This window comes from Urocampus carinirostris, chromosome 4 (assembly GCF_059441175.1).
Source record: "Urocampus carinirostris isolate Australia breed hairy pipefish chromosome 4, RoL_Ucar_1.0, whole genome shotgun sequence".
In the NCBI taxonomy this organism is placed as follows: domain Eukaryota; kingdom Metazoa; phylum Chordata; class Actinopteri; order Syngnathiformes; family Syngnathidae; genus Urocampus; species Urocampus carinirostris.
In genome coordinates this window covers 45873750-45898133 of record NC_142352.1, presented here as the reverse complement: position 1 = coordinate 45898133, position 24384 = coordinate 45873750, and the positions used below count along the sequence as shown (strand labels likewise).

The window sequence follows — 24384 nt, the reverse complement described above, 5'->3', positions numbered from 1 at the left end:
TTTAATTTTTTTTAATTTTATTATTAAGTATATGTACAGAATGATATAACGAAACACATGTACAATATAACATGTTAAACTACATAAAAAACACGTTTGGAAAAAAAAATGGTGTAAGATTATTTTGTATTTTGTATCTAAGGGAAAATACGACAGTTTGTAAGGGCATGGAGTTGTGGAGGTTGACAGGCATGGACTAGTGCTATCCTGTGGACCCAGATCTGCTGAAGTCACTCACAGCAGAGGCCTGTTCATGTCTTACTAATTACTGACTGTTGTAACTTTCAGAATTTTATTTCCATTTCAAAGTCTTTGTTGTTCTCTAAGTCTCTGTAATTTTGATCCGTGCAGTATTGTCAACATAGTTTTTTGTTTGTTGAAAAACTTTATCCATTTTGTGAAAAAGTGTTGGGGTAGCATGGTAAAAACACAACATAATATTTACTTAAACTGTTGAGACATGAGAATTGTATTATTTCAAAATTATTCAATTTTCAATGCGTTGTTTTCTAAGTTTGATCTCCAGGGTATATAGAGATTTTTTTTGGGTTTGAACAATTTTATTGACACTTTTAACAGAAATTAAACACATTCACAATTTCATTATATCATATTCTAAAAATATGAGGTTTTGAACAATGCGTTTCTGCGTAGCGCTTTGCCACAGGACTGGCCTATTAGCGGAAGTGACGAGCACTCGCCGTCCCTTTTTACCCAACGTCACCATAAAACTGACCAATGGGCTGCCAACATACCCTCTCATAACACTGCCTTGAGTAAGCGCGTTATCAAACGTGGAACGCGCCAAGCCAAAGCGCTTCGTTCCTTTACGAACCTCAAATTTCAGCTCAACGTCTTTAGAACAAACTCTAGTGAAATAAACTCACCCGTACAAATTTAATCTCCCTAAAGTTCACTTAAGGAGATGAAGCGTTCCAAGCGTGACACTGTTCATAAGGTAACGAGCTTTCTGTGATTAGTTTAAATGGCTGCTTTTGCTTTGCGTGTCGCCTCCTTTGATTACTTCTATTAAGGACTATACAATTGTGTATACTAGGAGAGTACATTAAAACGAATATAGTAGTGTTCTCTTAATTTAGGGCTACGCCATGCAATTAGAATGTACACATTGTTTCATTTAGATCTAAACGATGTACTTCCATTAAGCGAAGTACCACTCTACATTTTAGAGAACGATACAAAAATAATTCATTGTTGTGTACAATGTAAGTCATAAACAATAAACTTCAATGGCACTTATAAATGTATGTACTCTGCGCTACAGCTCATGACGTATATTCTTTATAATGCTAGTCAGACTATCAAAAAGTTATACTCAGTCACAACAGAAATTTAGTATTGATGGTTTTTGTTTCAACAAGCATTAATTATCGTGTCAAAAGTCTCACTAAGTAGTTCATAAAATATTAACTATAAAGGGACGGTGTGTTGCTGTATTGGTGCAGTGCCACTGACAACGAGTAATGAAAAGCACAAGGAAGAGTACAAAACGCAATCAAAAGTGACAAAACCATCGCATTTTACTTTTTTGTGCAGCCTTTTTTAGGTGTTTGGGTACCAATAGCAGCAAGATGGCTTACAACTATGTCCGCTCCCTTTAGTTAGCCTCATGTAGTGTAAAATAAATCCTAATTTCTCGACCTACAAGTTTTTTTTAAAATTAACATTAATATGCTCATTTATTTGTGCATATTATGTATGTTTGTATATACACACAGAGTTGTGAGGGTCAAACAGAGTTCCCGAATGTTTGATCTTACATTACACAGTCCAGCGTTTTTCCGAATTGCTCAGTCCACAATTAGTAGATTTGGGAGTCCACAATTGAAAGGATTTGGGAGTACAGTCAATAAACATGCCCGATTAAAGTCGCCGTCGACGATAAAGCTCCGTTGGGGTAGTGCAATATGCTGTTCTAAACAAGATTAGCAAGGCATTCCAGAATAAAAACGTAAAATACAATAAAAGTGTGGTGCAACATTTGAGGTTTATTTAAAAAATGCTGAAAGTTAAATATTTTCTCCATTAAGTATGTGTTTACAATGCCTGTCTACCTGCGCCTTTCTTAACATTTAGCAAAGCTGTCCGGGACAGAACACGTGAGATGGAAGGAATGGGGCATGGGAGGAGTGCTGGAGAGTGACGTCTTGCTTGTCCTTGTGGGTTTTGTTTTTATTTGTTAGTGTAGCATGAAAATAGAGAAAGTAGGAAAAGGTGCACTTTAAGTAGTCTAAAAGCCACCCCTTGAAAGATAAAAACAAACTTTATTTGATCGCGTCTTAAAAGTTCACACACATGTACGCGCATCATTAACGAGCCCGCTGAGGCTGCAAAGATGACCTAAGTCAGGGGATGGCAGCAGTAATATGTTACGTTTAACGTTTTGCTCAAATTTGGGTAACAAACAATTTGTAAAACATGACTGGAAGGTTTAAAAGCCAGTGACAATATATTTTTAAACGCTTACCACCGGTTAATGCAGAAACAATGCTTCCGTCAAGTTCATTTGTGACTTATTGTCGTATGCATGGCAGGATGTAATGCCAGTCCAGAAAGGAGTCCGAAGATCGTCCAGACACAACCTGGAACCCAAACGTCTTCGATTTTCTTCTCCTACACTTCCTATACCTCGACAACGACTCAGGAGTAAGGTGAGACTTCATTGTCTTGACTTTTTTTCTGGCACCAGAGTTGTTTAGCACACTTTTGGTGAAATACTGCACTGCATCTCATTGTATTGTATTCAATACGTGGACTGAGCAATTAGGGAATAAAACACTGGACCGTGTGTACAGTAAGATCAAACATCCAGTTGGATCCCCCATCTCTGTTTGTCCTTCCCTTCGAATTTTTGAGCCGTTGGTGGGTGGAAAGTCTAGGGGAATGCAAAAAAAAAAAATACTACAAAAAGACATCAACAGTAATATGACAAAAATACCAACGAAATATGACAAAAATACTACAAAAATTCTATAAAAATACTAATAAAATACTGCTTTAGAAATACACCAATTATACTTCTACTGAAATACAAAAAAATATGAAAACGTAATTCTATATTATAAAAAACTACTAGAGAAATACTACTACAAGAGGTTTAGAACAGAAATACTGCAAATTACTGGAAATGTCACAAAAATACTACAAAAACAAAACTACATTAACACTGTACTACAAAAATACTACAGATAGACAACAAATATTCTTGGAAATACTTAAATACAACAGATACTACAGAATAATACTAAAGTAATACTACAAAATTACTGTAAAACTACTATAATAATATAAAAATATTACAAAAATACTACAGGTATACAACAAAAAATCTACTTTCGAAATACAACAAAAGTACTGCAGAAATAGTAAAAAATACTACCATGGAAATACTAGCTAAAAATTATTACAGATATAACACAAAAATAGTAAAATAATTTAAACTACAGTAACACGACAAAAAAACTACTGAACAATAAAAATCAGACTTCAGAAATACTAAAAAAAAAAACTACAGTAATACTTCCAAGCTAAAAAACAAATGAATTGCTAAATACAGGGACCTAATATAGCCATTTTGTTCTAATTGTGGTCTTTTCAAAACTATTTTGATGAAACTAATCTATTTAAAAAGAAGTATAACATGACTCCAAATAGTTGCCCACCCCTGGAGTAGAGCTTGGAATGAGTTCTAGTAGGTATGCAAATTATCAAGTAGTAGGGCGCCGAAAATCGATTTTTGCGTAGGGCCTAATGAAGGCTTGGGCCGGTCCTGCATCTAACAACTGGTGGGCGAGTGATTAAAATGCTCCCACCACAGCAACCATGGTTTGAGTCCTGTCGCATCTATCAGCAATGTTTAAGCTCAGAAAAAGTGAGACAAGATCTTATCAAAAATTACGGGTGAGCGTTATATTCAAGTGAGCGAAGTGTATCATTAAAAACAGTGTATCTAAAAATATAATCCTATTTTTTTAATAGTTCAGGTTTATGAGACTCTGGTGGGACCAATTAAACCCTAGGAGCCCATCAGAATCTCACGTTTATTTATGTAGCCTTTAATCACAAAAAGTTTCAAAGGGCTGAGCAGAAAACTACATGAAAAAAAAAACTCAAGAAATTTCAGGATGAGTAAAATTAAGAAACCTTGAAATATTGCAAAAGTCCCTTTGACAGCAACAATAAGGTTCCCATTTTAAATTATTGGCCGATGCAGCAGGCTCTAGATCAGGGGTCAGCAACCTTTTCGGTGCGGAGTGCCACTTTCAAATTTCCTTGTAAATCAGTGTGCCACACCAAGATTAATGACTCGCATTTTTTTAATATCCAACAGAGCTGTCATTTTACACCAGTCCAAATATACAACATGGATAGACATTTTAATCGTATAAATCAGTGTTTTTCAACCCTTTTTTGAACCAAGGTACACTTAAGTTTATAAAAAAGTTCAGAGGCACACCGTCCATCGAAAATGTTTGAAAATGAAGTTATGTCAAGTTTTTACTTTTTACAGTGCAATCTTAAACCGCTTTGTTAGACAAATTAAGTTATTAAATGTACTGTGCTACCTCAAGAGCAGATAATTAGTACCACCTACTGATATGGATGACTATTACAGTTCCTCGTCTGAAGAGTGAAAAATACTGAATACATTTTTGGAAAGATAAAATTCCAGCGGCACACTGGTATAATATATAACTGACCAGTTATACCTATTTATCTTCCACTATTCTTGTTCATCAATTAACTAAAATATGAATGTGAACAACATGTGGAAAGGCCAGTAGCCATTCTGACTTCAACTTTTTACCACAAGAATTAACCAGAATCAACCATTCTTCATCAACTATAAACTACAATCAAAAAACAAGTAATATGGTCAGCTACTATACCATTCTTGTTGATATCTTGTTGCAGAAAATATCAAAACTTGAAAACAGCAGCAATGCAGAAGGCACGCGCGCGCGCACACACACACACTTCTTTTAAATATTCGCCATCAGTAAATGGTTTTCTGTGCCTTGCTATTCAGTGAGCAATTTGTTAGATAGCTTCAGTGTGTGTGAGGCGACAGGCAAAACTCGCACTGAAACCCACGTAAATCCTTTTCCATAGCATGGCGCGCACCTGAAGATGTCTAAATTTCAGGTAAATGCTCTTTAAAAAAAAAAAAAATCATTATTATTTTGCCGCGCGCTCACGTGCCACTGCTGGCCCGCGTGCTACGGGTTGGTGAACCCTGCTCTAGATGATGGCATACATCAGGTCCAGGTGACGGTCGGCTGGCTCTGAACTCTTGCACAGCGCAACATCTGGGCTCGTCCTCCCATACTTATCCACCGGCCAAGGAGCAGGAAAGGCAAGAAAACAGTAGTATGATCTCAACATCAGTCATCTGATCTCAGCGGGTAGAGCAGGGGTCGGTAACCTTTTGACCCAAGGCGCCCATAATTGCATTTTTTTTTTTTTTTTTTGAGAGAGCCGTACGATCATGGTTCCCACGGATCCTTGAAAAGTCTTAAAAGGCATTTAATTCATTATTCAAAAATTTAAGGCCTTAGTTGGTATTAAAATGATTGGATACCATTTTCAAAAGTCTGTTTTTGTCTGTATTTGTTATTGTAGCATGAAAATAGTGTAGTTAAGTATGAAATGACCTGCTTAAGTAGAGTACAAACGGCAACCCAAACCCTTAGAAAGATGAAAAAGGAAAAGCTTATTCAAGCACAGCTAAGAAATGTATGTACTTGCATGTGTAACATGAACGAGCTGATTGAGGCTGCAATGTTGACACATGCCAGGAGATGGTGGCAACAAAGTATAAAAGTTCCAAACTCCATACTGTTCCTTTAAGTACCATATGTATTTGTGTATAACACACAGCCCGAAAGGTTTGCCTAAAAATCTGTATAATATTTTGTTTTGTTTCACTTTTTCTCAGCTTGAACTAAGCATTGTGAGTGACAAATAGTTGAGTATGTGCGGCCACGATTAAAACAATTTATTGACAACAAAAACTATGAACACAATACTAACATAATCTTTACGATGGTTTTGTTTATTATTCATCAAAGTCTGTTTCATTATCAAATACACCTAAGAGTTGTTTCCCTTGTCATGCTTTGTTTATATATATATACACACATATATATATATCTTTCAGGATTACCTTTTTCCTTACCCTCTTAACATTCGTCTCTGGTACCACGAATAACAATGGTGTGAGATAATGAAATAAAATCAATTGTCGTTTTTTATGTAATTTATATTATTGGTGGACTTGTGGTTAGGATTTGGCGGCATCCCACCATGACCTGAGTTTTGTTCCTGTTGCATCAATGTTTTCTATCGTGGTCACCAATATATTTTGGTTAATCAATCATTCCACAAATGTATAATGTGCACCCAAACATTGAGTTCTTTTTTTTTTAGATAAAAAATGCATATTGTACATGAATAAATAACGTAAGTCATTATGATCAAACAGGGGAAACATTTTGAATTGATATAGAACCTTTTTATTGAGCTCTTGAGAAAATTCCCATTTTAAGATCTGCGATTCCTGGTTAGCATGCTGGCTAGGCAATAACCATCTAATCGACATATTTTCATTTTGTGCTACATCTTAAGAAGCAAGACCTAGAAAACCATAAAGGAAAAAAGGACTCTTCGTCATCTGAAAATAGTGACACAGAGGTCACCAATGTAAGTATCTGTTAAATCAATTGAAAGTGTATGACACTCTTGCTTAAATTCAGCCTTTTTTATGTGTTTTTCACAACAGGGTGCAAGACTCTCTGCATATGAACTGGAGCGCCTGGAGAACATCAGACAGAACAAAGCCTTCCTCTCCTCTATCAGTCTTTTTCAGGTATATAGGCAGTAGGTCATAACTAAAGACTTGGTATAGACCAGTGCTTCTCAATCATTCCGGTTCGTCTATTAAATGTCAATCATCAAGCCATTGTTTTTCTTCTTCCTTACTATTTACTATTACTCAAGTCATTATTTGGATGACTACTTTTTACCTCTACTTGAGTGATATTATTGTAATGTAACTGTACTTTTACTTGAGTAACACACATCGGCGCTGTACTTCGGAGCAGCGCGTACTTAGGCACCAAAGTGCACACCTGATTTGAGGGGCCGAGCCTGAAATAAACCTGAAGCTGCGCCTCGGTGCTACATTTCAGCCCCACGCGAATTTCAGCTGAAGCGCACACTCCGGCGCCGAAGTGCAGCTTCAGTTTTACTTTGGGCCCAGTCCATAAATTTGAGTTAATCGGTTGGGTTTGGGCTGATTCTGGCTTTTACACCCGCAGGCCAGGTCTGGTCGGTTTAGATTTTTTAGGCCTGTTTTACCTCTAATCCTGATTAACATATAAGAGAATAAAGTAAGAAAAAAGTATATACAAACTTAATGAAAAATGGTTTGATAACTTTATTAATGTAACATAAAGATTTTAAGTGGCTTCTGAAATTCAACGTAAAATTTAAACCCTTAAACTATAAACATTTTTGATTGACCGTGTCTAACCATATCGTCAAAAAATGAAATTACATTAAGTCAATAAATAATAATGCATGCAAACAGATCACCAACATGAACTCAAGAGCAAAGTTAAAAAAATGTGAAACAAAAATACATGAAATGATTTCTGCTGATTTTTTATTTTTTATTTTTATTTTCAATCAAAGAAAAATATGAATACATTAGCGCGTTTTGCAATACACAGCCTCTGCTCGATTCTACGCCAACAACGTTGGTTTATCGACGTAGGAGTCACAATCGGCAGCAGGTACATAGGTTTGTTTTGGCACTAATACATTTTTCCTTCGCATCAGCGCTTCAGCAGTGAACATAATTTAACCATGCCCTGCTTTGATCAATCAATCTTTTTTGTTTTTTGTGATCATATAATATTGGTAGTGAAAAAACGATTACTCTATATTGGTGGTCACACGTCACTTCCTTTCAATGCAAAATATCTGTTTGTCAGGCACCTTTTTGATGAAAAAAATCTTTTCAGCGTGATCGGAGTGTCATGTCTTGAAGTGACAGCTTAATTTATTTGGCTACATGCTGTCCACTGCCAATATTTCTAACATAGCAAGCACACTGGTCTTTGCTCGTCTCCACCTGGTTACATTGGAGCGCTACGGTACGCTACTTCAAATTTCCTCATCTTAGAGTTCAAAAGGAGCCTTTTTGTTTCTTCCTCATCTCCTGTTGCCTGTCTCCTCATCTGCGTTAAATATTTTTTTATGGGGGGGTCACTCGAGGGTCCGCTCTATTTTGTGTCAACACTTCACCTCATGCTCAATTCTATATCAGGGGTGTCCAAACTTTTCAGAAAGCGGGCCAGATTTGCTAAGCTGAAAATGTGTGAGGGCTGAGTATTTCGCCTGAAATTCTTAAAAGTATTAAATAAATTTACCGTCCCATGAATGGTCAGTGCTTGGCGATCAGCGATGCCAGCTCATAGCCCGCCTTTGTAGCATTTTTATTTGACTCGCAGGGTCTCGTAAGAAAGCGCTGCTGTGCCGTTAAAACAGTTGTGTGAAAATTTGATCATGTGCCATAACTTGCACCCACGCCCCCATTGACGGAGCCTACTATTTGAGAACCCCTTGTATTGAGCCATGTTGATCAACATGTTTGGGACCACTAAAAAAAAAATCTTGCGGAAAACTGACTGTCAAAAATGTTTAAATGTTTTTTCCTGGCAAAAGTACCATGTTTTTTTAAAACAATTATCAATGATCATGCTTCCTAAACTGTCAGTATATCTTGTTCTTATCAAGTGTGGTCACTGTGGCTCAATGTAATACAGGTTATTCAATTTGGTCAATTATTTTACTATCTGTATTGTGTTTTACGGTTTTTGCTGTATTATTTCGGTTTTCTAGGGTAAAAAGTATTATTTGCCAGGGGAACAAAAGAAAACTTTTTTAACTGTTTAAAAAAAAAGAATAAGAAAACAATAATTATATTTAACATTAATGTGGGTAATAGGTTTCAATTTTAGATTTTTCTATATTTACCTTGTTTTCCAAAATGTTTGTTTTTCCAGAAAATAGCAAAAATACTACTTAAAGTAAGCAAAAAATATCTGCCTGTGTATAATTTTATTGACGGTTATTTTTTGTCTTTAGTGAAACAAAAGCGAATAACTAAATTCAGTAAAATGATTTGAAAGATTTTTACTTTGTTTGATTTTTTTTTATTATGTTTCTTTCGCTGTACCTTAAAAGGCTTCACCAAGCAAAATAAGTTATTGAATACATTTTCCTGTACTACCTCATAAGCAGGATATAAAAATAAAATAAGTCTTCTGCTGCCTCCTCCCACTATGGGTGAATGTTAGCTACTTGGCTGACCATTGGAAAGAATCAAATATACTGAACAATGGCACACTGTTTGAAAAACACTGGTATAAACTAGATGTACAGTGGGCAGTACTTGCAGCGTTTTTGCTTTGAAGTTAGGACTATTTAGTACAATTTGACATGCCAGACACTTCGATCAAGTCAACATGTTTTCAAGTAAATCTGCTTTAGCTATGAACATGCCCAGCTTTTAATACTTGATCTTTCCTCCTTTAGGCGTCTGTCGAGCTGAAGCAATCGTCCGCAAAACGGCCATCACAGAGGGGTGTGGCAAGGTGAGACTGCCAACCTCAGATCTTTTCTGATGGGATATTGTTATTACAATTCACTCTTTTATTTGGTTCCAAATCAGTCATGGTTTGAGCCTTGTTGACTCTGCATGCTCTCACCCCAGCCACAACCTCTTTAAACTGGTAGGCACTACAGGTCCCTTAAAACAAGGACTAACAGGCTTAGAGACAGTTTCTTCCCTAGGTCCATCTTCCCCCCCAAACTAGCACACAAGACAATACATGAAAATGTATATCTTGCTTTTGTAAAGAAAATGGGTAGTCACGTTTTATTTGTTGACTTATTTGGGAATTTTATTGCGGCTAAATTTTTGCTCTATTTTTTTATGCCACTGTTGTACAGATGCACGTAGAAACTGGGCCAGTGTCCAAGCTCTACATTGTAAATATTTTTGCCTTTTTTATCTGGAATTTTTTTAATGTGTTTTACGTGTTTAACCTGTTCATTGCGTTGGTATAAATGACAATAATGCTCATTTTAATTCTGTGGTGACAGGTCAGTGGCGGTGGTGAAAGAAGTCCTTCCTCCTCGAAAGTCCTTGCGGCTCCAAAACAAACAAGCTGAAGTCTTGACTCTTCCCCCAGAACCAACAACAAATGATTACGTAAAACAGGTAGCGCCGCATGAAAATTGTCTTTTATGCCGTGTTTAGGTCTATGGTACTCCCCCCTCCATGACATCAGTTGTTTAAAATCATTTTACAGCCCAGAAAGCCTGCAGGTCCTTTACCTTTGGAGCCGGTCAACATGGCTGAAGGAAGCCGGCTACCACCTGAATTTCTGCAAGTCTGCTCAGCGGTAAATGCTCAAATTTAAGATTGTGAACTATGTTAGCTGTCTAAAATGTCTACTAATCTAATGAAACGTATGTAATCTGTACAGCCCTTTGAGATTTCTTGTGATAAAGGGCTGTACAAATAAACATGACTTCACTTGGGATGTTTTTTTTAATATTATGAAAGGTGAATTTATTATATGTTGAGAGAACTATTTTCCCAAATCAATTTAAAAGGACTATGTGTATCACTTAAAGCCTCCTAATATTAAAACCACTTCAGTAAAAAAAAATCAAACAAACAATATTGATCTATATTAATAAGTAAAAAATAGATAAACTTTCATAAAAACGTTTCATATAATCTTTTTAAACACTCATCTGTCAGCAAATTTGTATTTATTTTACGAGAATTTAATTTCCCCTATGTTCCTGCTCGGAAATGCTGCACTATTAGGATCCCAAGAGCCAAGAAGAAATCTGCGGGTTTAGGAGTGTTCCCCAATCTGGCCATGGTGCTGTGGAATTCTTTCCTCTGAGATTGAATTTGCAACCTTAGCGAAAGTGCTAAAAACACACTTATCAAATTGCTTATGAATGCTGACTTAAAAAGCTGTCGACCAGGCATTCTGGTATTACCTATATTTACTGTTAATTATGTCTGTGTATTGTCTGTACAGCCCTTTGGGACCTTTTGTGATAAAGGGCTATACGAATAAACTTGACATGACATAAGATGAGCCTCACTTAGACATACATAGTTGACATGATTATCCCAAACAAGCTCGCAAAAGACTGGGCAAATTGTTTTTAAAGAAAAATGGTGCGGTTTGGTCGTTTTGAGTTTCTGTAGTTTGTATTCACCCAAGTGCTTTTTAGCACTCGTTTTGGTTACAAAAAGTGATCTAGTGGTAAAATAATACACACTGTCCCTTTAATGTCCTAGATTTTAGTCTCACTTAAAAACTCACCGGAGCTTTTAAAGTATTTAAAAAAAAATGTTAAACCTAAGTAAGTAACTTTTGAATATATTTCTGTAAAAAGCATATTCCAATTCCACATTTATTATTGCTGGAGATGGCAAAGCACTTGCTGGACGACATCTATGTCACTGGATAAGGAGCATCTCATTTTCATTTGCACTTCACGAGGGTCCCCGCGGATCCTTGAAAAGTCTCAAAAGGCTTTGAATTTATTATTCTAGAAATAAGGCCTTATTTGCATTCAAATGTCTTGGGTCCAATTTTCGAAGATTTTATTTTGTTTGAACTAATATTTATTAATTGTCTTTGACTGAGGATCCATCACATAAAGTAAACTGGACCAGAAGGTGATTTATAAAAATAATAAATTGAACATTTGTTTAAAATTGCCTCTTGGTCCCAGATTTGATTTAGAAAAGGCATTTATAAAAGTCTTGAATTGAACTTCCCTTAAGCTGTAGGAACCTTGTAGACAATACAGCGACACCGGGTGGGCGGATAAAACGCTCTGTCCCTTTAAGAAAATCAAAGGAATGTCAATGATTTTTTTTGTTAATCTTTTCAGGTGTCTTCACACGAAAGAAGAACTGCGCTTGATTTGAAAGAGTACACTTGAAATTTTTATGCTCTTCTGACTCCAAATTAGAGAAGGAAATGCTGATAAGTCTACCCTTTGTTGAAGGTATTGCTCGTCACTGAAGAAAATGAGAATCAGTGAAGATCAGGTGGCCAAAGTTGTGAAGAACCGCATTTGCTCAGCAGCTTTCCACCCTTCCTCCTCTGTTCTGCTGATGGCTGCTGGCGACAAGTTTGGGAAATTGGGCCTGTGGAGTCTGGTGGGGTTTACTTCTATTATTACATCTTCTGTTATCTTTCTGTTCTGTCCTTCATCTTTTTTTACAATCTGGTTATTCCTTTAGAGTGGTGACTGGGGTGACGATGGCGTTCTCCTTTTTGAGCCTCACACCCGTCCCGTGGGCTGCTTGGCTTTCTCCAAAGCAAACTCGGCTCAGCTGCTGAGTCTCAGCTATGACGGATCCTTGCGCTGCATGGATGTGGAGAAAGGCGCTTTTGATGATGTGAGTTCTGTTGAGTTCCATAAATAGTTTGGTGGCAGCATAAAATTCTGCTGTAATTTAAGTGACAAATATACACATAAGTTCGTACAGGTGCTTGAAATCCTTGAAAACGCTTGAACTTTAATGTTGTGTTTTCAAGGTCAGGAAAATGTTTAAATTTTGGGGGGAGTGTTTGCAATTGTTGCCATTGCTGTTTATTGGCAGTCTGACTCAATACACCGCGCAATAAATGAAGATAAGTTTCAAAAAAAGGGGGGTGAAAATGAAGCTTTGGTGGCTTGTCATTATGGCATTGTCATCACTGCCCTCTTACTGGTCGCACCCAATAGGACAGCTCTTCAAAGAAAACTGCTCAGCTCACTGAGAAGAGCCGGCATGTTTTGCCGGCGATACCTTTCAAAAACACATGAAATATAAACTAAAATAGTAGATATACAAAGCAACTTGGGCAAAACAATTTGAACAACAACACAACTTTTAGGCATCACACTGCCTTACAAGCATACAAGTGTGCATATTTAAAAATACAGCTGTAGAAAAACTAAGTTTGGTTGTGGTTTATTTTAGTATTGGTTGCAAGGTAAAACTCACAGATAAAAACTTGTCAGATTTGTTTTTCAGTTTCCCACACTTGCAAACCTTAGATTCATTAATCTTCAATTCTCTCGCAGCGGCTCGGTTTTCATTTTTTTTCCGCGAAGCACTAAAATCCACACACAATGTCGGACGTAAACACGGAGAGCATTCAATGGATGGAACGTGAGGTTTGAGATTTAATTCATATTTGGCGTGACAACTCTCTTCAGCCTCCGGTAGCATGACACTTTCAAATTGCTAGATACGCTACAACGTTAGTGTTCATGATTACTTCCGTGAACAGTGCATTGCGTGTGACGTCATGTGTCGGGGTCTGTAAAAGCCGGAAGCTTGTGGCGTTAAAAGAAGAGACGCTTAAATATCACAGAAGATTGAACAAGAGTCCCAATTTAGTTGGAAATGTGAACAACCTCACAAAAACATCAGATTTCACCCAAAAAGCGTAATTGCGCATTAAGCTCTGCAATGTGTCCTTGGCTACGGCCGCTGCTATGGATGAGACACAGGGCGCACGGCAACAGACAATTTGAAGAAAATCTGAGACTTTTATGTGCGCCTTAATGGTCGTGAAAATACGGTAACTATTTACAATTCTATTTTTACCAATTTAGACACAGATTCTCTGAAAAACATGCAAAAAATATAAATTAAAATAAGACTAAAAGTAAAACATCAGCAGTCAATTGAAAGATTGTATGCACTCTGCTTCGGAGCAATCAATATAATAAAATTAGTCCAAATTCGGCTCATTTTTCTGTTGGTGTATGTTGAAGCAGAATGGCAGAATTCATGTCAGTTCATACCAGCCTATTGTCACAAAAAGATGGTAGATCACTAATATGAACAGCTCAAAATCGCACAATTCATCTGCTAGCATCAAGTAGTCAACACCAAAAAAACCTCCTTTTGATCAGCGCTGGATTTCTTCCTTTGAAGGTACTGAAATAATTGATAATTGGCCTCAAAAGTGCTAAAGAAAGTGCTTGAATTTGGCCATGAAAAATTGTGTATTAACCCTGCATTTAGAACAGGTGTTTCAAACGCGTGGCCCGAGCCTTAAAATGAATGCTTAATGTTAATGCAGCCCGTGCAACTGGATATGGATTTCTCTTTGCTCATGAGAAAGGCAGAGCACAAATTTGGCAACTTCACTCACAAATTTGGTCACAATAACAGTGCATTTGGTTAAAAAAAAAATATGTCTAGTGATAACTCAACATACGAGCTCAATTTAGTCCAAGATCATGTTCGCATCCTGAGTTGCTCGTGTCGCGAGCACATTTTACAAATATGAAATAATTGAAAGCTGATCAGGTCCTGGCCTCCAAGTGAACCCCAAATAGCTATAAAACACATCTTAGTGATCACTGAAAACACATTCAAATAGTAATTGAACATCTAGCGGAAGGTGCACCCTAACTGTACCCGTTTTTTTTCAAATTCCATGTGGAAGTGTAAACGAGCCCACCTTAAGCCATGAAGGTGCCGATAAAATCTATTGTTTCAATACATAGATTTGGGGGAAGCCGTATTCAAACAAATTCATGTTAAGGTTCCAAACACGTTCAGAAAGTTGCACACATTTCAATCTGAATAGTAACATTTAGATTTTTCTAATAAAATATTTGGTTTCTTAAAGGTGGAGTGCATCCTTTCAGATGTCCTCAAAAAGATGAAAGTTTTGTTTTGTTTTTTTCTCGAAGTATTTGTTAACACTGCCCAACTGAGTTTCCAAGAGCTCTCATGTTTTTTTCCCACCGTTCACAAAACCGTTACAAAATGGTTTTGTGATAGGTATATAACATTGAAGACGGCCTAAAAACCTTCGACTTCCTCTCACGTGACTGCTCAACATTAGTGGTCGGTGACTGGTATGGAAACGTGGCAATTGTTGACCGGCGCACACCAGGGTAGTGTATCTTTTCAGCTGCCTTTTTCTATAGAGGACCAATCCTGCCATCTTTCGGAATAATTGTATACATAAATAAATACCTAGCAATATACGCCTTAAATACTTGCTTCCTGAACTTAATAACAAGTTGGGCCATCTTTTAGAAATCAAGCGGTTATGATGATTTGTAATATGAATTTTGTCCCATTCACCTTTGGAAAATTGTTTAAAATATGCCATATTGGTGGGCCTCCTTGTTGGAAAAGCATTTTTTGTGACAAATTACATGACGAAATAAATGAGAAAGTACTGAAATAAATATTTGACACAACATAAATGTAATTTTTGTCATTTATTAAGGTCATATTTATGTTTTACATTATTTACATGTTCATTAATTTAAACGGCATAGAAGGTATTTATTTATGTACACATTTATACATAAGACAGGATCGCTCCTCCATATTCTTTGCTTTTCTTAAAAAAAAAAAAAAAAAAATGTTTTACTCTGCCAAGCAGAACCTCACACGAGTCCCTCCACTCGCTGGACCCCAAAGTTGTACGCTGTGTCAGCGTTCATCCTCTACAACCAGAATACTTGGCTGTGGCTGAGAGCAGGTTGAGCATGAATGACATCATGCGCTTTATATTTACCACTGGCTTTGATTGCATGAATGGTATTATTCATCCCCAGGACGGTGAGCATCTACGACGCACGCTCCTTGAAGAAGACAAGTAGTCAACCGGTCTCGCAGCTCCGTGGCCACGCTTTAAGCATATCCAGCTGTTACTTCTCTCCGTGCACGGGCAACAGAGTAGTCACTTCTTGTCTGGACAACTTTATAAGGTCAGCTTCTGAATCCGTCCTGGTGTTCATAAAATTGAAACATTTTCTTATTTTTTTATTCTGTATTTGTAATACAGAATATACGACACTTCCGCCATGATTACCAACTCCCCCCTACTGACAACCATCAGGTATCATTATTTTCTGACTGTAAGATAAGTTTTATATGTCATACTGGTAAAAACCTACACATTGTGTGAGGAGGGGGCGTCACGACTGCAGGCCCATGGTGCGGAGGTTCAGTGTTCAATTTCAGCTACCGCAGCCTCCCTGTGCAGTTTCTATGTTCTCCCCGTGCTGAGTTTTCATGTTCTCCCTGTGCCTGTGTGGGTTTCCTCTGGACATTCCAAGAACATGGTGCTGAAAATTATCCCTAAGTGTGACTAAGCAAGTGAATTGTCTGTTTCTTTGGGTTCTGGCGGATCCTTGATAAGTCTTAAAAGGCATTGAAATCATTTTTTCTAAATATAAGGCCTTAATTGTCATTAAAATACCCTGAATCCCTTAAAAAAAATTGATAGTTTTAAAGATGTGAATTTTTGATCTCATATTTGTTTGAACTAAAACAATTCATCAATTGTCTTTTTCATTAATTCCCCAATTTACTTTGGTGGCATCATGGCGTGATTGTGTGTAAATATGTATGAGAAGTGGTTGTCTGACAAACGTTTGCCACGGCTAAAGGCTGTGCCAAGTAACATGTACGAGGCACAATGTATAGTGTGCCATAAATATTTGTATGTTTTTGTTTGTTTTAATTGCAGGTGTTTGTGTCAACCCAGTCTTATTTTTAATTGCAAAAGGCATTAAAGAAGAATCTTTAAGTCTTAAATTTAACTTGCCCTTAAGCTGTAGGAACCCTGAATATGGTTGGAGTTAAGCTTTTGTAGTTTCTTCCATGTTTTCTTTCCTTTTCCATTCCCAGACACGACATGAGGACAGGCCGCTGGCTGTCCAAGCTGTCGGCCGTGTGGGACCCTAAACAGGAGGACTGCCTTGTTGTGGGCAGCCTCTCCAGGCCACGGAGGGTGCAGGTTTTCCATGAGAGCGGTCGGCTTCTGCACGTCTTCCAAGACGAGCAAAATCTCAGCACGGTGCTGTCCGTCACGGCCTTCCACCCAGCTCGCAACGCCATGTTGGGCGGCAACGCGTCCGGGCGCCTCCACGTCTTCTCAGATTGAGACTTTGGGCGAGGATTCAGATAATATTTTATTTGATTAAAATTGATAAAGTTACAGAGAATCTATTATTGGTACGTTGTTTAATAAGTTTGTACTCATGCAAGACGGTGTTTTTTTAATGGGCAACATGTAGCAATGTTTTGTTTTTTCTCATGTTTTAAAAGACCTGTTGTTTTTCTTGTTTAGTATAAATTATGACCTATAGATGGCAGTGTGGGCAAAGAGTAGACACAGTCATGAGTTATTTCAAATCTTTCCGATACAGTTATTTTAATAGACCCCAAGGCACTTGTTCACTTATTCCTAATAAAGTTTTGTTTTTGCAATATGGGAAATACACATTGATATGTTTGCTTCATTGAAACAACTTGTATTTAAGGAATTCACTCTTCCTTCATATCATGGGCGTAGTTTTGGAATGAATGATAGTCACTTGTCGCCACCAATATTGAGCACTTATTTGTTCCTGCCAATATTGCCTGATTATTTATTGAAGAATGCACTATGTCCCAACCAATACTAAGACCTAACCTACGCCCTTGATAAATATACATCTGAAAACTAATTGGGCTACTTGTGAATGCACAATTGCAATGGTAATTTACGCCACTACCTGCCAAAATGTTCGCCTGATCTTGCATTTGTCCATATTTATTTAACTTAAATCCACCCTAAAACACAACTTGACGTAAAAAATTGTAAGACTTCTATTTTCATTTTATTGCTGTTGATTAATATTTTGGACTCGAATGACAATATGTCCTAACAAATATTAGTATTCTGAAGTGACGTTTGTTGGGCCAGTTTGGTTGAGAACACACAAGTTGCCCTTGGAATTGTAAATAGCTCACTGAAAAAGGGGCATTGCAATTTTCTAGAAAAGTTGATTTCTAACTGGCACAAAAACTCATAGACAGGATCAATGTCTTTAAATGCATTCACAATTTGTCCTAAATTAGTTTATTTTTTTAAATATGAAGATTATTCTGCTCTGTACAAGGCAGGTGATATAGCGTACTGTACATGTGACAGACTCATGTCCCACGGGCATCCTCGCGTCAGACGTCCTTTCTGCTTGTGGCCAATAGCTTACAAGCTTTACAAACTCTGCTTTTTGGCCAAACTATTCACTATTTGCAGCTTTTAATATGCTGAGTTTGATTTTCTTATCGGTGCTTATTTGTCCAGTTTCACTTTCTAACTTACAGCAATGTCCGGATATTTTTCAACATCCCTAAAAAATCGTATCTGTTGTTTTGCGTATGTCGAATGGTCGTAAGTAGGGGAAAGTCTGTATCTAATCCAACAGTTTCCATATTCAAGTAAACCTTAATAAAAAGTAATAAGCAGAAATCCTTTTAAATCGTTAAATTAATCAATATATTAGTGTTTGTATGCAATTCTTGTCACTTTCCAGTCTGCATGTTTCCCTTGGGTTAAATCGAATTCAGCTGTTTTTCTTGTTTATAAATGCACAGTTGATAAACACTACAAAGGATTATATCTTGGTGAAAAAAAGAAACATTGAGGGAAAAAACCTCAATAATCATTTTATAATCAAATATTACATCCGTGAAGCATGATGACCCTCCATAAATAGACAAATCCCTACAGCCAAAGTACCTTTTATGGTATTTATTAATGTGCCCCTAGTAAGAATGATTTTCTAACAAGGCCTCTGACAGGGTTGCCACGGGGTTTTAAAAACCTGAGTCTTAAATTTGATAACTGCAAACCAAGACTTTGAAATGGTCTTACATTTATTTACGAGTCTTCGATTTAACTCTCAAATGTCTAAGTTCCTTCCTTTCTTATCTGTGTGGTAAAGCTAATAAGTGTATAAAATGAGTAAACTAATAAAAATATGGCTGATTCGTAAAATGATTGTTCATTTTCCCCGACTTTATCGGTCTCTGACTGCTAAATGCAATGTCGGTCTAAAAATCCAGATTTTAGGGTTTTCAAAAATGCAGCATTACGTTGGAGCTTTTAAGTGCAGTCAGTCTCTAACCAGCTGTCGTTGTCAGGGTAACTTTGGGATGGGTACTGTTACTTGTCCTTGTTTAATGCAGTTATCCTTATTTATTCTGACCGATTCTATTCTGAATGTATGCCAGATAGGTGCGGTCTTAAAATTGATTGGATTTTGTCTCAAAAATGTCTTAAAAAGTCTTAAATTCAAAAGAAAAATCCTGGGGTAATGCTGTCCGAGCTAAAAATGAGTTTGACACCCCTTATTTGTTGATGGACTGAGCCTTATGTAATCTTACAATAATTAAAACCTTGTAATAACATAATCGTAATAACATGATACATTAGTATTTAAAATAAATATCAATCGGGTAGCCTTTCGCGCTAATCTGTAAAAAAAAGTTTCTCAGCTTTAAAAGGTTGGTAATCCCTGGTCTCAGGGCAGTAAAATTGTTAATTAACTGTAGTGACCAGCCTACTATAATAGAATCAGAGAGCGGGCTGGGGAATGAATGCAAATCACGAATTTCAACGGATACTTGCAACCCAAAAAAAGGGATCAAAATTGCAAGTTTTTATTTCATAATTTGTTTCCTTTTGTGTTAATCTGAAAGTGTTACATTGTAAAGATTGCTAGAGATCAAGGAGCTTTTACAAGGTGCTTGCTTGCCATAACCAAGTAAAAATAAAAGCTTTTGCTTAGGAGTTCATTTGTATCACTGCAATACGCATGCTCGCCCATTCGAGGGGAACAATAGTTTGCTTCTTATAATCTCCCCAAAAACCTTTGAAGTCCATGTGATCCTTGCTTTGCGGAGGCACGAACCCTACTTTTCCTGCAAATGTGCCATCTCGACAAAAGTAATGGGACACCCGTCAGTTGATCAAAGTGTGTAATTTTGGAGTTGCTTTGTTTGAAAACGTTCTTCCATAATTGGGTATTTGTGAGAATTTTTATTGCCAGCCCTAAATGACAAATGTATAGTTTTTGTGAACAAAAGATTGCATTGAAATACAGTGGCCCCTCTAGCTACGAGAAATTTGTGATATGAAAATCCTGCCTAACATACATTAGAAAATCCAAGTTACGATAACTTCCAAATGCTACCATTAGAGGGCCGAGTGGTAACTTAACACCAGCGTCAGGTCGTACCAGTTAGCATGAGCGTTTTCTGCCAATAATCTCTCGTGCTCCCTCATTGCTCCAGCACCATGCATACACCTCTATTAGCAACCGCTGACTTTCTCCATGGTATGCACTCATAATAAACTCACATTTCGTTTCGTTAATGTTGTCGTATATTATTATTGCATTTTTTTGGTCAGTCAGGAGTTTTGGGTTTGATCTCCAGTCTAGTAAATACAAATCTAGGCCTTAGGCTAGGGTTAGGGTTTTGGTTGAAGCTAGGGTTATGGGGCTAGGGTTTTAGCACTTAACGACGGATTTAAAAAGTTTACACTACCATTTCAACTGATAAGATGCTTGTCTTACACACTCAGGGTTAAGGGTTTGATCTTCATTCGAGTCAGTACAAATTAATGTGGGGTGGTTAGGGTTGGAGCTAGGGTAGGGGGTTAGGATTTTGGTTGGTGTTAGAGGAGTAAGGTTCATCCCTAAACTCGAGATTTTAGTGTTATTACTCGTAGCTGTACCGGTAAAATGCTCGCCTTACACACAGAGGTTTGGGGATTTGATCCATCGTCATTTAAATACATGCTGTAGGGTGCAGCAATGATTGGGGTGAGGGTTGGCACCGGCAACCTGCAGCTCAGGAGCCTCATGCGGTTCTACAGGGCTCTCAAGCGGCTCCCTGGCACTTTCCCAAAAATGTTTACAGATTGTAATGGTGGAGGGAGATATATTTTTGTTTTAACAGGGCTTCTGTAGGGGGACGAACGTAACACAAACACTTAACGTTTTCCAATGCTGTAAAAATGCGTAAAATAATTACACTTCAATTAGGGGCATGAACTATGACCAGAGAGGGAAGTCGATAAGAGTGCATTTCTCCTTTGCTTGTTTTCCTCTCTCCCGTGTCGCCTGTGTTAGAGCCAAGCTATGCAGGCCAAGCCCCTTTTGAAATGAAATGATCTGCATTTCTATAGCGCTTTTCAAGTCAATGACTTCCCAAAGCACTTTACATTGTGCTTCACATTTCCCAATAGCGGCCGTGATCTGTGCAGCCATGTAAGGCGCTAACCTGCTTATTGGGGGTTCAGTGTCTTACCCAAGGACACTTCGGCATGTAACACGGACAAGCCGGGATTCGACTAGGATCCCTTAATCCTAAAACGATCGCTCTACCTCCTGAGCTACTGCCGCCCTTTTAAAGGAGCATCATCACAAGCTGGGCAGGGGGCTGTTTTTAAAACAAACCTGGGGGTGTGTGATTGGCCATGGAGCCCGAAGATAAAAAGAGAAAAATAACTGCACATAAATCATCATCAATTTAAATTCTATAATGTGATTTTACTTACATTTTCAAAAGGCTGGTATTTTATTTTTAAAATTGCATGCTGCATTTTATTTCACTGTTTTTGTTTTCTTAGCTAAGGGGCATGACATGCACGTTCCATTTTGATGATGTATTTTCAATCTTCAAAATAAAAATGACAACAAAAATTAGATCTCTTTATTCCATCTTTTCAAAGCTATGAAAAAGACTCAAAGTTATTAATGTTTTCAAAAGCTAATAAACTTGAGGCGGTATCATACAACAGAGTAGACACCTGGTGCATAATTTTCTACAAGATGGGCTTCATCTGACTTTGTCATATTGATAAAGGGCTGATGTAGGTACATATAACATGTGTTGCGTTCTTTACAAGGCTTTTAGGTTTTTTTGGGGGGGCTTCAGACAAATTTGTTTCATATTTTTGTTTGGTACAATATGGCTTTTTTAATATTTTGGGTTGCTGACTCTTGGGTTAGGGTTTTGGTTTGAGGTTACGGTTTTTGTTGGAGCTAGGGTCCTAAACCATGCATTTAAAATTCTTCGACCAAGATTTTAAACAGTAAGATGCTTCCCTTACAAGGATTAAATCTCCAGTTAAGTCAGTACAAAGAAATGAGGTGGTTAGTTTGTTTGGTTCAGGTTTTAGTTGGAGCTAGGATTAGAAAGCTTGGGTTCAGCCCTAAATTAGGGGTTTTAAGTGTTATTACTGATAGCTCAACTGGTATGATCCTTGTCTTTCACATACAGGGTTGTGAGTTTGCTCCCTTGTCAGCCAGTACAAGTTTTAGGGTTTTTGTTAAGGATTTGTTTGGAGCTAGGTTTAGGAGGCTATGGTTTTAGCCCTAAACTATGAATTTTCTATGTTGTTGTTTTTTAATGGTAGCCCAACCGGCTGGCCTTACACACACATGGTTGTGGGTTCAATTCCCTGTCAAACCGGTTTCTCTTCATTTCGAATAAATCTTGGTCTAATTGTTAGGAATTGGCACCATTGATTTTTGCAATCCGGAGATGGAATAAGAGCTTGCTCTGTCCACTCCACGCATCGGCCCGGTATTGCAGTACCTCCGGGAACGGTGCATTCGCAATGATCGCAGCAAGGCTTTAAGGCTAGGACCTTAGCTTGGCCTTTTGGCTGAGAGTAAGAGTCCCGGCTCCTAGGCTTTGTAGCGTATTATGAACTGACCGATAACGGATAATGAATAATGAATAAAGAAGATAGAACAATAACCCTTAAATAATCCCCCACCGGTACAAAGTTTTAGTTTAGGGTTTTGGTTGGTGATCAGGTTAAGTAGTTTAACTTGTTTTTAGTGATCAGGAAGATGTGTTTTATAGATATGTTGGTTTAACTTGGATGATTTTGGGAAGCCAGGAACGAATTCAATGTTTTAAGTTATTTCTTATGAGGAATATTTGTTCTAAATACGAGCTCACTCTGGGAACGAAATAATCCCGTATGTAGAGGGGCCTCTGTACTGTATCTATGATCACATAACTGTGTATAAAGTGTTATTGCCACATGATAGAGCTTGACCCATGACATTTGTCATAAACTACAGCAATTTTCTTTTCAATCAAAGACACTGCAGGCTAAGGCTAAAGCAACACAAAACAGGTTTCTTTGGTTTATGTGGTGATACAAGCAGCAATACAGTAAACAATGTCTGAGGCTCTAATGCAAGTCCAGTGTAACTCATTAAGCAAAAAACATTATTCATAAAGCCTGTCACCTAACACAAATGAAAAACGGCTCCCTTACTCACCAATGTACACTGCAAAGTCGCATACAGTATTGCACATTAAGACTTTACTAGCAAGGATAGCGCTAGCTCACATCACCTGTAATGCAACATGATTGTACACTAGAGCATTATTTATCTGCTAGTTTTAACAAAAAAAAATGTGCACAAACTATACTCAGAATGATGAACAATAATGCTACATTATTTATTAAATTACCTATCATCTTTTTGATGGTTAAAGGGTTTTCAGTGCCAAAATAACATAAGTTATTTAAAGGTGGTCTCCGTTAAATATTCCACTTGCTGATGCCATTTTCTGGATAAAATCATCATTGCAACCTTTTTCAAACTGCTTGGGTAGCGCGTGCATGTACATGTCCTTCTTTGAAGCGCTCGAATAAACTCTTCTGTTTTCATCTTTTTTGGGGGTTCGGGTGGGCCTTTAGACTGAATTTGAAACAGTCATTTACTTAATTTCACCATTTTCATTCTAGAATGACAGAAAATGTAAAATCACTCGCTTTTTTCCTTTTTATATTTAGATTTACTAATTTAAGTAAGCAACACCTTTAAATGAATTTCATTTGTATTTTTCCCACTCTGGCACAAAAAAAACCCCTTCATACTGTCACACCAAAAACCAAAAGAGCGAAAAATGTCTACCATTTTTCTCAAACTTTTCTCTCACCTTCAACCTCATCTGCATTTTTTGTTTGAAACCATAGCTTGGAATTATTTGGATTAGCTTCTGCATATTGTCCCATACCTGTGAACTATAATCCTATCTAGATTTACCTCACTTGTCAGCCACCACATTAGAAGTACCTTCAACAGTGGCGTTCAGTCAGGAGGCAGGCATGTGAGTCTGTGCCTCATTATGGAAATGAAATGAAATGATCTGTATTTATATAGCGCTTTTCAAGTCAAGACTTCCCAAAGCGCTTTACAATGTGCTTCACATTTCCCAATAGCGGCCGTGCAGCCTTGTAAGGCGCTAACCTGCTTATTGGGGGCATTAGGAGTTCAGTGTCTTACCCAAGGACACTTCGACATGTAACACGGAGGAGCCAGGATTCGAACTGCGATCTCTTGATCCCAAGACCTAGCGCTCTACCTCCTGAGCCATGAAAATATTTTTAAATAGTTGTATTTATTAAGTGT

General features: G+C 37.5%; 1 protein-coding gene and 1 pseudogene across 2 annotated transcripts; both read left to right on the top strand.

Annotated features, from left to right (window-relative positions):
* Positions 1–756: 756 nt before the first annotated feature.
* On the top strand, positions 757–17390 carry wdr76 (WD repeat domain 76). 2 transcript variants are annotated; one of them, XM_088334707.1, is made up of 15 exons: positions 757–958; positions 2556–2672; positions 6652–6723; positions 6803–6889; positions 9625–9683; positions 10195–10312; positions 10404–10496; positions 12022–12062; positions 12139–12292; positions 12377–12535; positions 14927–15042; positions 15543–15641; positions 15718–15870; positions 15948–16001; positions 16796–17390. In XM_088334707.1, the coding sequence occupies exons 1-15, from the start codon at positions 926–928 to the stop codon at positions 17049–17051; spliced, it is 1611 nt and encodes a 536-aa protein (XP_088190833.1). In that variant the 5' UTR covers positions 757–925; the 3' UTR covers positions 17052–17390. The 2 variants fall into 2 exon arrangements, with proteins under 2 accessions (XP_088190833.1, XP_088190832.1); XM_088334706.1 differs by having other exon boundaries at positions 6649–6723.
* A 5023-nt stretch (positions 17391–22413) lies between these two features.
* Positions 22414–22565, top strand: LOC148367687 (U2 spliceosomal RNA; annotated as a pseudogene).
* The last annotated feature ends 1819 nt before the right edge of the window (positions 22566–24384 follow it).